This window comes from Stegostoma tigrinum, chromosome 10 (assembly GCF_030684315.1).
Source record: "Stegostoma tigrinum isolate sSteTig4 chromosome 10, sSteTig4.hap1, whole genome shotgun sequence".
Classification (NCBI taxonomy): Eukaryota; Metazoa; Chordata; class Chondrichthyes; order Orectolobiformes; family Stegostomatidae; genus Stegostoma; species Stegostoma tigrinum.
Genome location: NC_081363.1, coordinates 88,498,142 through 88,513,032, shown reverse-complemented (window position 1 = coordinate 88,513,032; position 14,891 = coordinate 88,498,142). Strand labels below are relative to the sequence as shown.

Here is a 14,891-nt window from a genome sequence, read left to right as displayed (position 1 = left end):
GCCGTGTTGACTGCATTTAATCAAGCCATGCTCTTCCAGATGGTCATAAATCCTATCCCTCAGAATCCTTTCTAACACCTTGCAGACGACAGACGTGAGACTTACTGGTCTGTAATTGCCAGGGATTTCCCTATCTCCTTTCTTGAAGAGAAGAATTACATTTGCCTCTCTCCAGTCCTTAGGTACGACTCCAGTGGAGAGTGAGGATGCAAAGATCTTCGCAAGTGGCGAAGCAATTGCATTTCTCGTTTCCCAAAGCAGCTGAGGACAAATCTGGTCCGGGCCTGGCGACTTGTCAATCTTAATGTTTGACAAAATTTTCAGCACATCAGCTTCCTCTGTCTCTATCCGTTCCAGCATGCACACCTGCTCTTCAAAGGTTTCATTCACTACAAAGTTTGTTTCTTTCGTAAAGACAGAAGCAAAAAACTCATTTAGGGCTTCCCCTACCACCTCAGACTCCACACACAAGTTCCCTGTGCTATCCCTGATCGGCCCTACTCTTTCTTTGACCATTCTCTTATTCCTCACATAAGCGTAAAATGCCTTTGCGTTCTCCCTAATCCGTTCTGCCAAGCCTTTTCTCGTGCCCCCTCCTGGCTCTCCTCAGACCATTTTTGAGCTCCTTCCTCGCCTGCTTGTAATCCTCTAGAGCTGAGCTTGACCCTAGCTTCCTCCACCTTTTATGTAAACTACCTTCTTCCTTTTGACGAGAAGCTCCACCGCTCTCGTCATCCAAGGTTCCTTTATCTTGCCCCTTGCCTGTCTCAGAGGGACATATTTATTCATCACTTGCAACAACTGTTCCTTAAACAGTCTCCACATGTCCATAGTGCCTTTGCCATGGAACAATTGCTCCCAGTCCATGCTTCTTAACTCATGTCTAATCGCATCATAGTTTCCTCTTCCCCAATTAAATATCCCCCCATTTTGCCTAATCCTCTCCTTCTCCATAGCTGTGTAGAACGTGAGGCAGTTATGGTCACTATCACCAAAATGCTCTCCCACCACAAGATCTGATACCTGCCCCGGCTCATTTCCGAGCACCAAGTCTAGAATGGCCTCTCCCCTCGTCGGCCTGTCAACGTACCGAGTTAGGAAACCCTCCTGAACACACCTTACAGAAACAGCTCCATTCAAATATTCTGCTCGAAGGAGGTTCCAATCAATATTGGGAAAGTTAAAGTCACCCATTACAACAACCCTACTACGTCCACACTTTTCCAAAATCTACTGACCTATGCTTTCTTCAATCTCCCTGCTGCTATTGGGGGGCCTGTAGTAAACCCCTAACGAGGTGACTACTCCCTTGCTGTTCCTAATTTCCACCCATACTGACCCGGTAGGCAGATCTTCCTCGACAATGGAAGCTTCTGTAGCTGTGATACCCTCTCTGATTTGGTAGTGCTACACCCCCTCTTTTTTTTTTCTCTCCCCCCCCCCCCCAGTTCTTTTTAAATGCTCTAAACCCTGGAACATCCAGCAACTATTCCTGCCCCTGAGAAACCCATGTCTCTGTTATGGCCACAACATCATAGCACCAGGTACTGATCCATGCTCTAAGTTCATCACTTTTATTCCTGATACTCCTTGCGTTAAAGCAAACACACTTTAACTGATCCCTTGATTCCTTCCCAGGAAAATCCTTCCCACTAGCTGGTCTACCTCTTGCTATTGCCTCACCTGCATCAACTCTCACCTCTGTTATACAGCTCAGGTTCCTACCCCCCTGCCATACTAGTTTAAACCCTCTCGAACTACTCGAGCAAACCTTCCACCCAGGACATTGGTCCCCTTCCAGTTCAGATGCAACCTGTCCTTCTTGTACAGGTCCCACCTTCCCCAGAAGGCATCCCAATTATCTACATATCTGAAGCCCTCCCTCCTACACCAGCTGTGCCCACTCCCTGTTCCTCACCTCGCTATCTTGTGGCACCAGTAGTAAACTAGAGAACACTACTCTGTTTGTCCTGCTTTGCAGCTTCCATCCTAACTCCCTGAAATCACTTTTTTAATATCCTCAATCCTTTTTCTGGCTATATCATTAGTGCCAATGTGTAACACGATTTCTGGCTGTTCACCCTCCCCTTTTAGAACCTTATACACCCAATCGGAGACGTCCCGGACCCTGGCACCAAGGAGGCAACATTCCTTCCGGGAATCCCGATCCTGACCACAAAATCTCCTGTCAATTTCCCCTAACTATCACATTGTTCCAGCTTCCTCAGAGTCAGCCATCAGAGTGAACCAAAACTCTGATGCTCCTGTTTATATCGGTCAACCAAGGCTCCTTGATTTGAGGCTGTTAATCTGGTCTAATCAAGGAGCTTATTCTGAGGTCTCCCTGGCTGGCCACACTACAGTCACTACATCAATGATCTGTCACTTGCATGCAAATTTGTTTTATCTCCCTATAGTGGCTTGACTCTCCCATTATTATCCATCCCCTGTTGCTCTTGAAGGTGCCAGTAAATGCTGTCTCGAACTGCTGCAGTCCACTTCAGAATACACACAGCAGTGTTAGGCATACCTTTCCAGGATTTTGACCAATTTACACTCAAGGAATAGTGAAGTAGTTCTAAGCCAGAATGGTGAGTGGCTTGGAGGGCGACTTGCAGGTGGTTGTGTCCCCATGTTTCTGCTGTCCTTGTCCTTCTAGATCGTAGGGTGGAGATTTGGTGGATCCTCTCCAAAGAGTTTTGGTGACTTTTGTTTCTTTTATGGCAGCTTGTGGGTGATTCACATTGCCGGTATCATATTGTGTTTGTGGATGTGAAGGGCAGCTCATTGCTCTTGGTGTCAAGCCGCGTTCATTTTAGGCAAGTGGGGAGTATTCCATGCCTTCCTGTTTTGTGCGTCTACAAGGCGCAAATGTTTGAGGCATTGGGAAATGAATTACTTGCCTGCAGGATTTCTAGCCTCTGCTCTTGTAGCCATGGTGTTATGTGATTAGTCTAGTTCACCTTCTGGCCAGTGGTAACCCACATCTTGATGGCCAAATTAATGATGGTAATAACATTAAATGTCAGAGAAGTAGTGAAATTCCTTCTAGTCAGAGATAATCATTGCCTGTTGCTTGTCAGATCAAGCTTTTGATAATTTGCTGCATTTGAACACTGTTTCAGCATCTGAATAATTCTGAATGATCTTGAACATTGTGAAATCAGCAGTGATCATCTCCACTACTTACCCCTGATGATTTGGAAGGTCGTTCAGCTGGCAGAATCTGGTCACGACCCTGAGGGTATAAGAACCTCATAACATAGGAACTAGGAACAGCAGTAGGCAATTGAGCCCTAAAGCTGACTGCCATTCATGAGATCATGGCTGGTGTCCTCTCTGTCCTCATTTTCCTGCCCAGCCCTGTTTCAACCAGTCATCAATTTTTTAAAAAATCTATTTCATGGTCAGATTTACTCAATGTCCTGGCAACCAGCGCACTCTGGGGAAGTGAATTCCACAGATTTACAATGGTTTGAGAGAAGCAATTCCTCTTCCTTTAAATTTTCTGTTGCTTATCCTAAAACTAGACTTCTCATTCTAGATTGCTCCACAAGAGAAAATGTCCTTTCTCAGTCTGCTTTTTAAAAATAATATTTTAGCATTTTGTATACCTCAATTTAGATCTTAATTTTTTTCAGACTCCAGAGTGTATAGGCCTAAACTGCTCACTATCTCTTAAAAAGACAGTCACCTCTGGAATGAATTTAGTGAATCTACTTTGAACTGTCTCTAAACCTGCATCTCTATTTAATACTCCAAGTGCGAGATCCCCTCTGCACTGCAACACTCTGCAGTATGGATTTAGAACATAAGTTGCCTTTCTATTTTCCAACCAAAATGAACAACCTCACACTTATCCACTTTAGATGTGTTTGCTAAAATTTGGCCCATTCACCATCTATCCGTAAGTACTTGTAAATATAGTTTATCTGTCCAACTTAGTGTAACGTTGTCAACCAGAAAAAGACTTTTCTGCTTTCAGTTGGTTAGCCAGTCTTTTATCCCAGTTAGTAAATTACCCCTAATACCATGTGATTCTTTTACCATGTAAATGTAACCTTTTTGTGTGACATCTTGTCAAATGCTATCTGGAAATCTGGGTATACTACACCTTAAAAATCTCTATCTATGTTGCTTGTTACGTCTTTGAAGAACTCTAGCCAAATACGGTTTGCCCTTCATAAAATTGTGCTATTGCTGAGATTGCATTTTGACTTTGTAGATGTCCTGTTATTATTTCCTTAATGCATTCTAATAACTTCCCAATGACACCGGTTTAAACTAACTGGTCTATAATTTTCCTACTTTCTGACTCCCTTTTGGAATTGGTGGTATATTAGCATCTTTCCAATCCACTGGAACCTTTTTCTCACATTGAGGGAATTTTCTGATATTATATTATTATTGTACAAAATGCGGAGGAATGAGATTGTGGGAGATATAGCAGTTTGGATCGGAAATTGGCTTGCTGAAAGAAGACAGAGGGTGGTAGTTGATGGGAAATGTTCATCCTGGAGACCGGTTACTAGTGGTGTACCGCAAGGGTCGGTGTTGGGTCTACTGCTGTTGTCATTTTTATAAATGACCTGGATGAGGGCGTAGAAGGATGGGTTAGTAAATTTGCAGATGACACTAAGGTCGGTGGTGTTGTGGATAGTGACGAAGGATGCTGTAGGTTGCAGAGAGACCATAGATGAGCTGCAGAGCTGGGCTGAGAGGTAGCAAATGGACTTTAATGCAGGCAAATGTGAGGTTGCACTTTGGTAAGAGTAACCGGAATGCAAAGTATTGGGCTAATGGTAAGATTCTTGGTAGTGTAGATGAGCAGAGAGATCTTGGTGTCCATGTACATAGATCCTTGAAAGTTGCCACCCAGGTTGACAGGGTTGTTAAGAAGGCATACAGTGTTTTAGCTTTTATTGATAGAGGGATCGAGTTCCAGAACCAAGAGGTTATGCTGCAGCTGTACAAAACTCTGGTGCGGCCGCACTTGGAGTATTGCGTACAGTTTTGGTTACCGCATTATAAGCAGGATGTGGAAGCTTTAGAAAGGGTGCAGAGGAGAATTACTAGGATGTTGCCTGGTATGGCGGGAAGGCCTTACAAGGAAAAGCTGAGGGACTTGGGGCTGTTTTCGTGAGATAAAAGAAGGTTGAGAGGTGACTTAATTGAGACTTATAAAATAATCAGAAGGGTGGATAGGGAGAGCCTTTTTCCTAGGATGGTGACAGTGAGCACGAGGGGGCACAGCTTTAAATTGAGGGGTGAAAGATATAGGACAGATGTCAGAGGTAGTTTCTTTACTCTGAGTAGTAAAGGAATAGAATGCTTTGCCTGCAGCGGTAGTAGATTTGTCAACTTTAGGTACATTTCAGTCGTCGTTGGACAAGCATATGGATGTACGTGGAATAATGTAGGTTAGATGGGCTTCAGATTCGTGTGACAGGTCAGCACAACATTGAGGGCCTAAGGGCCTGTACTGTGCTGTTATGTTCTATGACTAGTAGATCCATCGTCTCTGTTGCCACTTCCATTTAAGACCCTATGATGTAGGCTGTCAGACCCTGGGCACTTGCCCCGCCCTCAATCCCAATGGTTTGCTTAGTATTTTCTTTTCCAAGTGGTGATTGTCCTGAGTTGTTCCCTTCCTATAACCCATGCATTACCTGTTATTATTCAAATGGACCAGTGTCCTCCACTATGAAAACTGAGCCAATATATTGATTTAATACCTCTGTCATTTCTATTCTCGACTATTAATTCCTCAGTCTCCTCTTGCAATGGATCAGCATTTGCTTCAGCTACTGTTTTCCTTTCTATACGCTTCAGGAAGTTTTTGTTCATGTTTAAATTTCATGCCACTCTTCATAATTTACCTTTTTTAATTCATTTTTAATAACATATATTTGAACTTTAAAATTTCCCAATCTTCCAGCCTACCACTGACCTTTGTTATCTTTAATTTCCTTGCTTAGCCTTAGATTATATTTTTCTTCCCTTTAACTTCCTCCCTTTTCAGAATATATTTTGGTTGAGAGCAAAACATCGGCCACTGCTCATCAACTATCCTAACTTTTAGTCTTCCAGCCCAGTCCACTAGGGCTAAATTTGCCCTATGCTTATGTAATTATTTTTGTTTAACTCCAGAATGCTTAGTGTGGGACTCCAGTTTCTCACCCCCAAACTGACTTTGAAATCCTGAAATGTTATGATCGGTCTTCTGCCAACTTTCTTTTCTGTGAGATCAGTCATTAATCCCACCTCAGTACACCATACCAAATCCAGAATGGCATGCTCCTTTGTTGGTTCCCCATACGTTGATGTTTTAGAGACTATTTCTTGGATCAGACTTCCCCTCTGTTATCCTTGCCAATTTGATTGCTCCAATTTAAAATGTTTATTAAAATCACCCATGACTATTGTCAAACTTTATTCTTACAAGTATTTCCTAGTTTATTCTGTACTTCATTGCTAAACTACTGATTTGAGGACCCAAGGTCTTTCCCTTGCTATAGGTACTTGAACTATTGTAATGATTTAGAACTGAGATGATGGACATCGAACAACTGCAGCCATCTTCTTCTGCTAGGATGGCTGTAACCTGATTCCCGTTTAATCTAGTTTTGTTTGGGCTTAATACCACATTCTATCAAATCCAACACCAATCAAAAGGGCTGTAACCTTGTCCACTTCAATACATCCCTTTTTTAACATTTTAATGATTTTGCTAAATCTTGTTTTCAAACCCACCTCTCTTTATTTCCTTCCCTACCATGCTTGAACACACAGTCTTGTTTGCATGTAGTGTCAACAATCCCTAACCATTATGGTTCCCAGCCCTTTTTTTTTCTTCTTTTTATTTGCGTTGTTGCAGCCTGTCCCTTCTGTTTTTGAATTGGTGCCTTTTAACCCAGAACTGATCCAAACATACCAAAAATCAGAAGCCTTCCTCTTGCAATGCATCTCCCAATGTAATAATCCTCGTAAACACTCTTTCTATTCTTGCTAGCATGTGACTGAGTAATCCAGAGAATACCAGCTTTGAGGATCCGAATTTACTTATTCCTCTCCTAGCTCTGGAAAATCTGACTATATAGGATATTGTCTGTGCCATTGGTACTACTGTATATCCCAATTTGAGTCCTGTTGGTGATAACTTTTTTAGCTGGGCATAAGGGGCCATGATGGGTACAAAAGTACTGGTAGTTTCCCAACTATGGAGCCTGGCTGCATTTCAATACCTTGCAGCTGCCTCCTGTGCATTCCCTTGCCAGTTAGTATTGTGGTCTAGACAGCATTGCTTTACAGTATTGTTACTTCCATCAGTATCCAATGCTGAGTATCTGTTTTAGAGCAACAAAAACCTTTAAATGTCTGTACTTCCTGCCCCTTTCCCTCTCCACTTACCTAGCTACTATCCTTATCTCAGATGGAATAACCAACTCATTGACCCAACACTGCAGGTTCTGCTGTTTTAATTTCCTTCTGGTCCCTGCATGCAGTGTGTCCAGAGAACTGGGTTGGAAATTCAGGCCACTAATCCTTGAACTCTGAAAGAAAACCCCTGAGCAAAGTGACTTGAAACTAGCTTGCTGTCAAGAATTCTTGCTTATATGGAACGGTCCTATGCATGTGGTGTTCTGATCCAGGATTGACATATCTTTGTAGGAGTGGCACCAGGGCAGTTGTATACTTACCCTGCACGCTGCTGGCGAAAGAAGAGACGCCTGCATCCCCCAGAAGACCCCAGGCTGAGGCTATGTGAAATCAAGCTTGGTGAGTGCTGAAATCAGCCGTATTCCTTTGCACCGTTCAGGTTTATAAAACAATACTTCAAAGTTATGAAACACATAGTTTGTTTTGTATGGAGGACGAAGCAGGGCTTATTTAACTTTCAGTTAGGACAGTGATTTGATTTCTACCTTTTAATCCTTAACAAAGAAAGGGAAAATAACTTTGACTAGTCTCTTTAAAGCTGAATTTTAGTTTTATACTTTTGACGACCTAACCATCTACAAAGAATTGCAACTGGCATGAAATTCTTCTCGTTTATCATACTAAAAGAAAAATAATTTTCTTTTTACAAAATTGTACCTTTGTTTTATTCAAAATATCAAAGTATATTCAATAAAAACTTCAAGTTAGACTGTGGAAAAGCAATAAAATGAAACCCACTTCATTGAGTATTCTTTTGGATATATTCATTCCAAGTGCAATACATGTGACATTTTCTAATATACACGGTGATAAACTTACAGACCAATAGGATACGTCAACTCCTCTGTGAACTATGGTTGAAATACCTTAAACGATAATCTTTCTCCACTTGAGGCACCTGCCCCAAGCTTGAGAGTCTCAGCACCTAGTTGCCAACTTTGGAATGTGCCACCCTGGCACAAGTACAACTGTGCTAGAATACCAACTTTCTGGGCAGATGGAGTGGCTTGTGTATTTGATAAGTATGATGTCTCATTTTAGAATCTGATCACATGACATGTTTGGCCATATTTAGATTGTTTTATTCTCATATATATTCAAGTACGGCAGTAATGTGAAAAGTGTAAAACGTTGTTTTAACGGGACAAAAACTTGGGGACAAAACAAAATTTTAAAAGTCAAACATTAAAGACTTTCATAGAATAAATAGAAAAAATAAAATAATCGTTGGCATTAAATAGTTAATACTAGTCAACATGGGCAAAAAACAGTGCATTTTGACTAATCTAGGTGTCTGCAGAGTGAACATCAACTTAATAAAGTTCCTGTTACATAACACTTTTTTTTGGGTCTCCTGGTTGTTCTTCAATATAGCATGAAAAGAAAAGTAGTTACGAGGTTTTAAAAACTGAGATCAATCCACTGATTTTATTTTAAAATAAAAACAAAATCAGTGTCCTAACAGATGTTGCAGTTACTTCAATTTTTTTAATATAAAAAGAAAAGTAATGCAAGGATGCCATTGCTGCACCAAAGCAGGTAAAGTCAATTGGAGAAATAAAATTGAACCCAGGGAATAGGTGAACAGTGCAGAATAAGCTCACCATGCCTTCCACGTGGAAGGAATATTGAGTAACAAGTTACTACACAGTGACTGGGGTAGAGACTATCGTGGTACATTGTTCTATGCAGGCCATTCCCATTTCCGAAAAGCTTTTAACCCCCACTGAGGAGTCTGGTAAGACAAGTTAGGTTCCAAAGCTTCACTGAAGAAATAGAATTCTTATAAAACCACTTTCCAACATTGTGGATTGCTGAAATGTTTAGATTATAGAAACTTAATCAGCGTGATAGTGAATCTGTTCCCAGTCTGTAGCAATTGTAAACACGTTAGCTGAAGCCTACAAATTTGGAGACAACTTAAGTGATGTTATCAGGACAGACTGGTGTGTTGCTTAAGATGTGAAGCAATCCAAAAGAGATTACTGATGAACGAAAACTAGACTTAGTATTGGAATTAGCAGTTTTGATGCAACCACCAGCCAAGGGAGCTTGTGTATGCTGAGACCAACATGTCATCAGGCGTGGAGAAACCAATCATGCAGCAATAAATGGCTGATATGAAGAAGCTGTATGTAGAAACTGTTGCAAGGAAGGATGTCTTGAATGGGTGTGCTTTGGGTAAAAAGTACAGATTCTGAGGAGTATGAAGAAAAGTCGCTCTGAACAGAAAGGGTATTAAGAAAAGGCCAGGCTCTGGGCCTGAAGAGGAATTATTATTAAATTTTACTGACTAATCAATACTGGGCTACTCCTTTACTGAATGGCAAAGCAGTAAGAATGGAGGTGGACAACAGAGTGGCAGTTTCACTGATACCTGAAAGTATATCAAAAGTAGTTGAACCATAATGCCCTATGACCCTCAAATATTACTAAAATGTACATGGCTGAAGTGGTGCCCTTTTTTTTTTGAAAGGCATTGTATCGATGTAAATGTTCAGTTGTATGGTCAGTCTGAGAATTTGTCCTTTTTTGCTTTTTTTTTGAAGGAAACTTTTACAGGCCTATTGAGAAGAATGTAGTTGGAGAAAATCAAATTCCACTGGGCTGAAGTAAATTGCTTAAAAGATTGAGATTGGTCTATCTCAAATTCTAAACAATGGGGATCTGGGAAGCATGGAAAGTATTTTTGCAAAATGAAAATCAACGAGAATCGAGCAGAAATTTGCAAGGCTTGATCAGTATTTTATCCAGCCCAAGTTCAAGGCTGAATTGGAGAGACTGGCCAAGATGGGAGACCTTGAACCCATAAATGTGAGTGGTCGATGTTATTGTACCAGTAATGACGAAAGATCAGGACATATCTGCAGTGATTTTAAGGTCTGGTACTGTGAGTTGAACAGTATCTTTCTTTCTCTTTTTTTTAAAAAAATGACCTGTTGTTGGACTAGCTAGAGATCAATATTTTAGTAACGTAACCTCAATCAAGCTATCTCCAGACAAATGTAGATCCTGGCTCTTAGAAGTACTTGACAACTGGACTGCATAAACAGCTAGTCAAATATAAGAGACTTGCATTTGGAATCCCATTTGTATATTCATCATTCGTGTCTTTATAGGTCAGATTTTAAATTGATTTGGAAAGGGGTTTTTTTCCTCCTGTGAAATCTTTACTGCTAATAGAAAGGAGAATAAAACGCATGTTGACAATTTTTTGTGTGTGAGAGAGAGATTTTGGAATGAGGCCATCACTGGCTTGCCAGCATTTCTTGCCTGTCCCTTGTCCTTGATGGTGAGCTGCTACCTTGAGCTACTACAAGCCATATGTTTATAGTTTGACCTACAATTTCAGGGGGAAGGGAATGATCCACGACAGATTATACTTCCAAGTTAGGATGGTGACTGGTTTGGAGGGAATCTCCTAAGTGCGGGTATTTCAATGTCTCTGCTGCTATGAGACGGAAGTGGTCATGGGTTTGGAAGATGCTGTCTAAGAATCTTTGTAGAAATTAACCTGTGCATCTTGTAGGTATTACACATTGGAACTGAGCACTGGTCATAGCAGGAGTAGATGCGGTGCCAAACAAGTGGCTGCTTTGATCTAGCATGTGGCTGGAGCAGCACCCATCCAGGCAAGTGGGGAGTATACCATCACACTTCTGACTTGTGCCTTTTAGGTGGTTGGTAGACTTTGGAAAGTGAGGAGATGAGTTACTTGTAACAGTATTCCTAGCCTCTGACCTGCTCTTGTGTTTGTGGCAAGTTCAGTTGAGTTTCTAGTCACTGGTAGCTCTGAGGATATTTAGAGTAATGGTGGCACTGTCTAATCTAAAGGTACAGTTGTCCCACATTAGCAATAGTCGTTGTTACTTGTGAACCCAAATCTGGCTATTTCTCAGACCTTGTTGCATTTGAACATAGACTGCTTCAGTATCTGAGGAGTTGTGAACAATGTGCAATCATCAATAAACGTCCCCACTTCTGACCTTTTTTATATGATGGACTGGTGAAGTTGCTGCGACCTGTGACTCTTCCGTGAGGAGTCGTGCAACTTCTGAAGCTGAGATGACTGACCCCAAACAACAGCAACCATCTGTGTGTTTTGTATGACTCCAGCTAGTGGAGTTTGCCCCCTCATTCCCATTGATTCCATTTTTTCTGGGGCTCCAGATAACTAACTTGGTCGAAATGCAGCCTTCATGTCAAGAGTTGTCATTCTCTCCTCACTTCTGGAGTTTGTGGTGTTTTGTGGCATATTTGAAGAGGCTGTAATACGGTCAGAAGTGAGTACCCCTGATGCAACGCAAACTAGGCATCATTGAGCAGGACATTGCTAAGCACATGCTGCTTGCTAGCACTGTTGGTGATGCCCCTCTGTCACTACTGATGATCATGAGCAGACTGGGGTGGTTGGATTTATCCTGGCTTTTGTGTGCTAGACATACCCAGGCAATTTTCCATATCATTGGATTCCACATCTGGCATCCACAGATTTCAGTGTGGTGACTGTGCTGGAAGAGCTTGGGTAGGAGATCAGCAAGTGCAGAAGTACAAGACTTAAGCACAATTGCCAGAATGTTGTCAGGGCCCATAATCTTGGAAATACCCAGTGTCTGTAACCACTTCTTGATGACTCAATCAAACTGTCTGATGCCAGTCTTCAGACAGTGCTGGGTACTACCTGGATGACGCTGAGATGGATCATCCACTTGGCAATTCTGGAGATAGCTATGAATACTTCATCCTTGTCTTTCGCACTGATGTGCTGGGCTGTTCCATCATTGAGAATCGGGATATTTGTGGAACTGTTTTAATTGTTCTGGATGTGTCAGGAGCTTCGATCTGATGCATTGGTTGTGGAGCCACTTTCTTCCTTTCTATAACTTGCTGCTTCTGCTGTCTGGCAAGTAGATGAGATAACATGGTTTAGAGCTGGATGAACACAGCAGGCCAAGCAGCATCAGAGGAGCAACAAAGCTGATATTTCAGGTCTGGACCCTTCTTCAGAAATGGGGAGGGATTCAGTAATAAATAGGGAGTGGGGGGGTGGAGGTGGATGGAAGATGGGTGGTGGAGAGGAGATACAGTTCAGAGGCAGGGTTGGAGCCAGTAAAGGTGGGGAGTTAGAGTGGTTGTAGGTCAGTCCAGGGAGGAGACACAGGTCAAGGAGGCAGGATGAGGCTGGTAAGTAGGGGGTGGGGGCTGGGGCTGGGGCTTGAGCTTGAGCCTGAGCCTGAGCCTGGAGGAATGGATAGGTGGGAGAAAGGATGAACAGATTAGGGAGGCAGGGATGAGCTGGGCTGGTTTTGGGATGTGGTCGGGGGAGGGGAGATTTTAAGGGCGACTGTACCTCCCAGCTGCGCACCACTTCAACTTCAACACCCCCTCCCACTCCTTGGACGACAGCAAAACAATTTGATAGCCCTAGTCTGGACCACAGGATTCAATGTGTTTCTTTTTCAATTTTGACGAAAGGTTGTACTTCAAAGTTCAATATTCACTCACTTACTGAGAATTTGTCTCTCCAGTGTCAGTGTCGATGTTACATATTTTCCTCCCCCACCCCTTCTCCTTTTTAACAGGAGGTTTGCTAAAAAAGAGAAGCCAGCTAGCGGTTGCTGGAGACTTTCTTTCTTTTTGTACTTCCACACTAGAGCATGAAGTTTTTGATGCTTTCTCTTTGCAGGCTAGATGTCTCGGGTGCACTGCCTTCCTACAAGCAATGGTCACCACCTGGTCAGTAGCCAATCAAAAAATCAAGAAATTGCGTTCCTATTTCAGAACCCATCGGCTCTGGTGTCTGCTTTGTGGTTGTAAAACTCTCAACGTGCTCAAATAAACATTACTTTTTTTAATTGCTGCCATCATGTATGCCATCTCCTTCCTCTAGATCACAGTCCAAAAATAAAGATGGTAAAACACTTAGTCATCACACCTATTTATGCATAATTAATTAATGTAAATGTTTTTAGACACTTTTTTATTAAGCTGAAACATTGTCTGCAGAAGCCATAGTCCTAGACTCTGAAATCTTACATTTTTTGATCACTGTGAAGTTTGACTCTTGACATGATTCCGAATCTCTCATGTAGTGTTGCAAGGTTTAAAGCAATTGTTCCCTTTATTTTAGTGCCAATTACGTCTTATGTCTTTTTAGTTGAAAGGATTTTCAAGTGACACTGCAAATTTCTTGTTTACCCAAGTTCTTGTGTGCCTGAAAAGTAATAGTCTATTCTACAACACAGTCTGTTCAGCCTGTTGAGTTTGTGCCAGTCAAAAAAAAAACCATCTAACTATCCTGATCAGAGATAATGGGGACTGCAGATGCTGAAGAATCCAAGATAACAAAGTTTGGAGCTGGATGAACACAGGCCAAGCAGCATCTCAGGAGCACAAAAGCTGACGTTTTGGGCCTAGACCCTTCATCCTTGGCCCGAAACATCAGCTTTTGTGCTCCTGAGATGCTGCTTGGCCTGCTGTGTTCATCCAGCTCCAAACTTTGCTATCTAACTACCCTGATTGCATTTTCCAGCTCTTGATCCATTAGCTTTATGCACCCCTGTATCACAATGCTACCTCAACATTGAGGGTTTCAGCCTCGACCACCTTTTTTGTTTAAAAGCCGGTGAGTTCCAGATCCCCATGATCCTCTGGGTGAAAAAAGATTTCTCCTGAACCCCCTGCCCATTATCCTAAATTTATGTCCCAGGCCATTGATCTCTGTACCAAGGGAGAAGGTTTCTTCCTGTCTGCCATATCTTCGACCCTCCTAGTTTTGACATGTCTTCCTCCACCACCACCACCCTTCCCCCCCCCCCCCCCCCCTCCAAGTTTCCTCTATTCCAAGGAAAACAACCCAAGCCTATCCAGACTTTACTCAAAGTAAAACTCTCCACCACCACTACCACCATACACACACCACCACCCCTCCCCCGGCAACATCCTAGTAAACCTCATCTCTACTTCTCCAGTGCTACCGTGTTCCTGCTATAACATGGTTTTCAGAACCACATTGGGCCTAAGCAAACATTTTATCCCTGTTCTTAACCCCTAAGCCTCGACTAATAAAAGCAAGTATCCATATGCCTGCTTGAGATCCCTGGTCCCACTACCTTGAGGGACTGATGTATAAGCACTAAAGTCCCTCTGATCCTTGGTAGCTTCTCAGGATCCTACTGTGTATCATATATTCCCTTTTACTTTTTGTTCTGTTCAGTTCATCAGTTCACAATTATCTGAACAAAGAAAATTACAGCACAGGAACAGGCCTTTCAGCCCTCCAAGCCTGTGCCGATCCAGATTTCTATCTAAACCTGTCATCTATTTTCCAAGGATCTGTATCCCTCTGCTCCTTGCCCGTTCATGTATCTGTTTAGATACATCTTAAATGACGCTGTTCTGCCTCCCTCTACCACCTCTGCTGGCAACGTGTTCCAGGCACCCACCACCCT

General features: G+C 42.3%; 1 protein-coding gene across 4 annotated transcripts in view; it reads left to right on the top strand.

Moving 5' to 3' along the window:
* dpf3 (double PHD fingers 3) overlaps window positions 1-14,891 on the top strand; it is a 216,620-nt gene that overhangs the window by 131,317 nt on the left and 70,412 nt on the right. For all 4 annotated transcript variants that reach the window (XR_009446263.1, XM_059649379.1, XM_048537143.2 and 1 more), the window contains one exon: window positions 7,672-7,779. Coding sequence is in view for 3 of the 4 variants with exons in the window: in XM_059649379.1 (XP_059505362.1) it covers window positions 7,672-7,779 (108 nt within the window). In the remaining variant the exon portion in view is untranslated. The remainder of the gene's footprint in view (window positions 1-7,671; window positions 7,780-14,891) is intronic.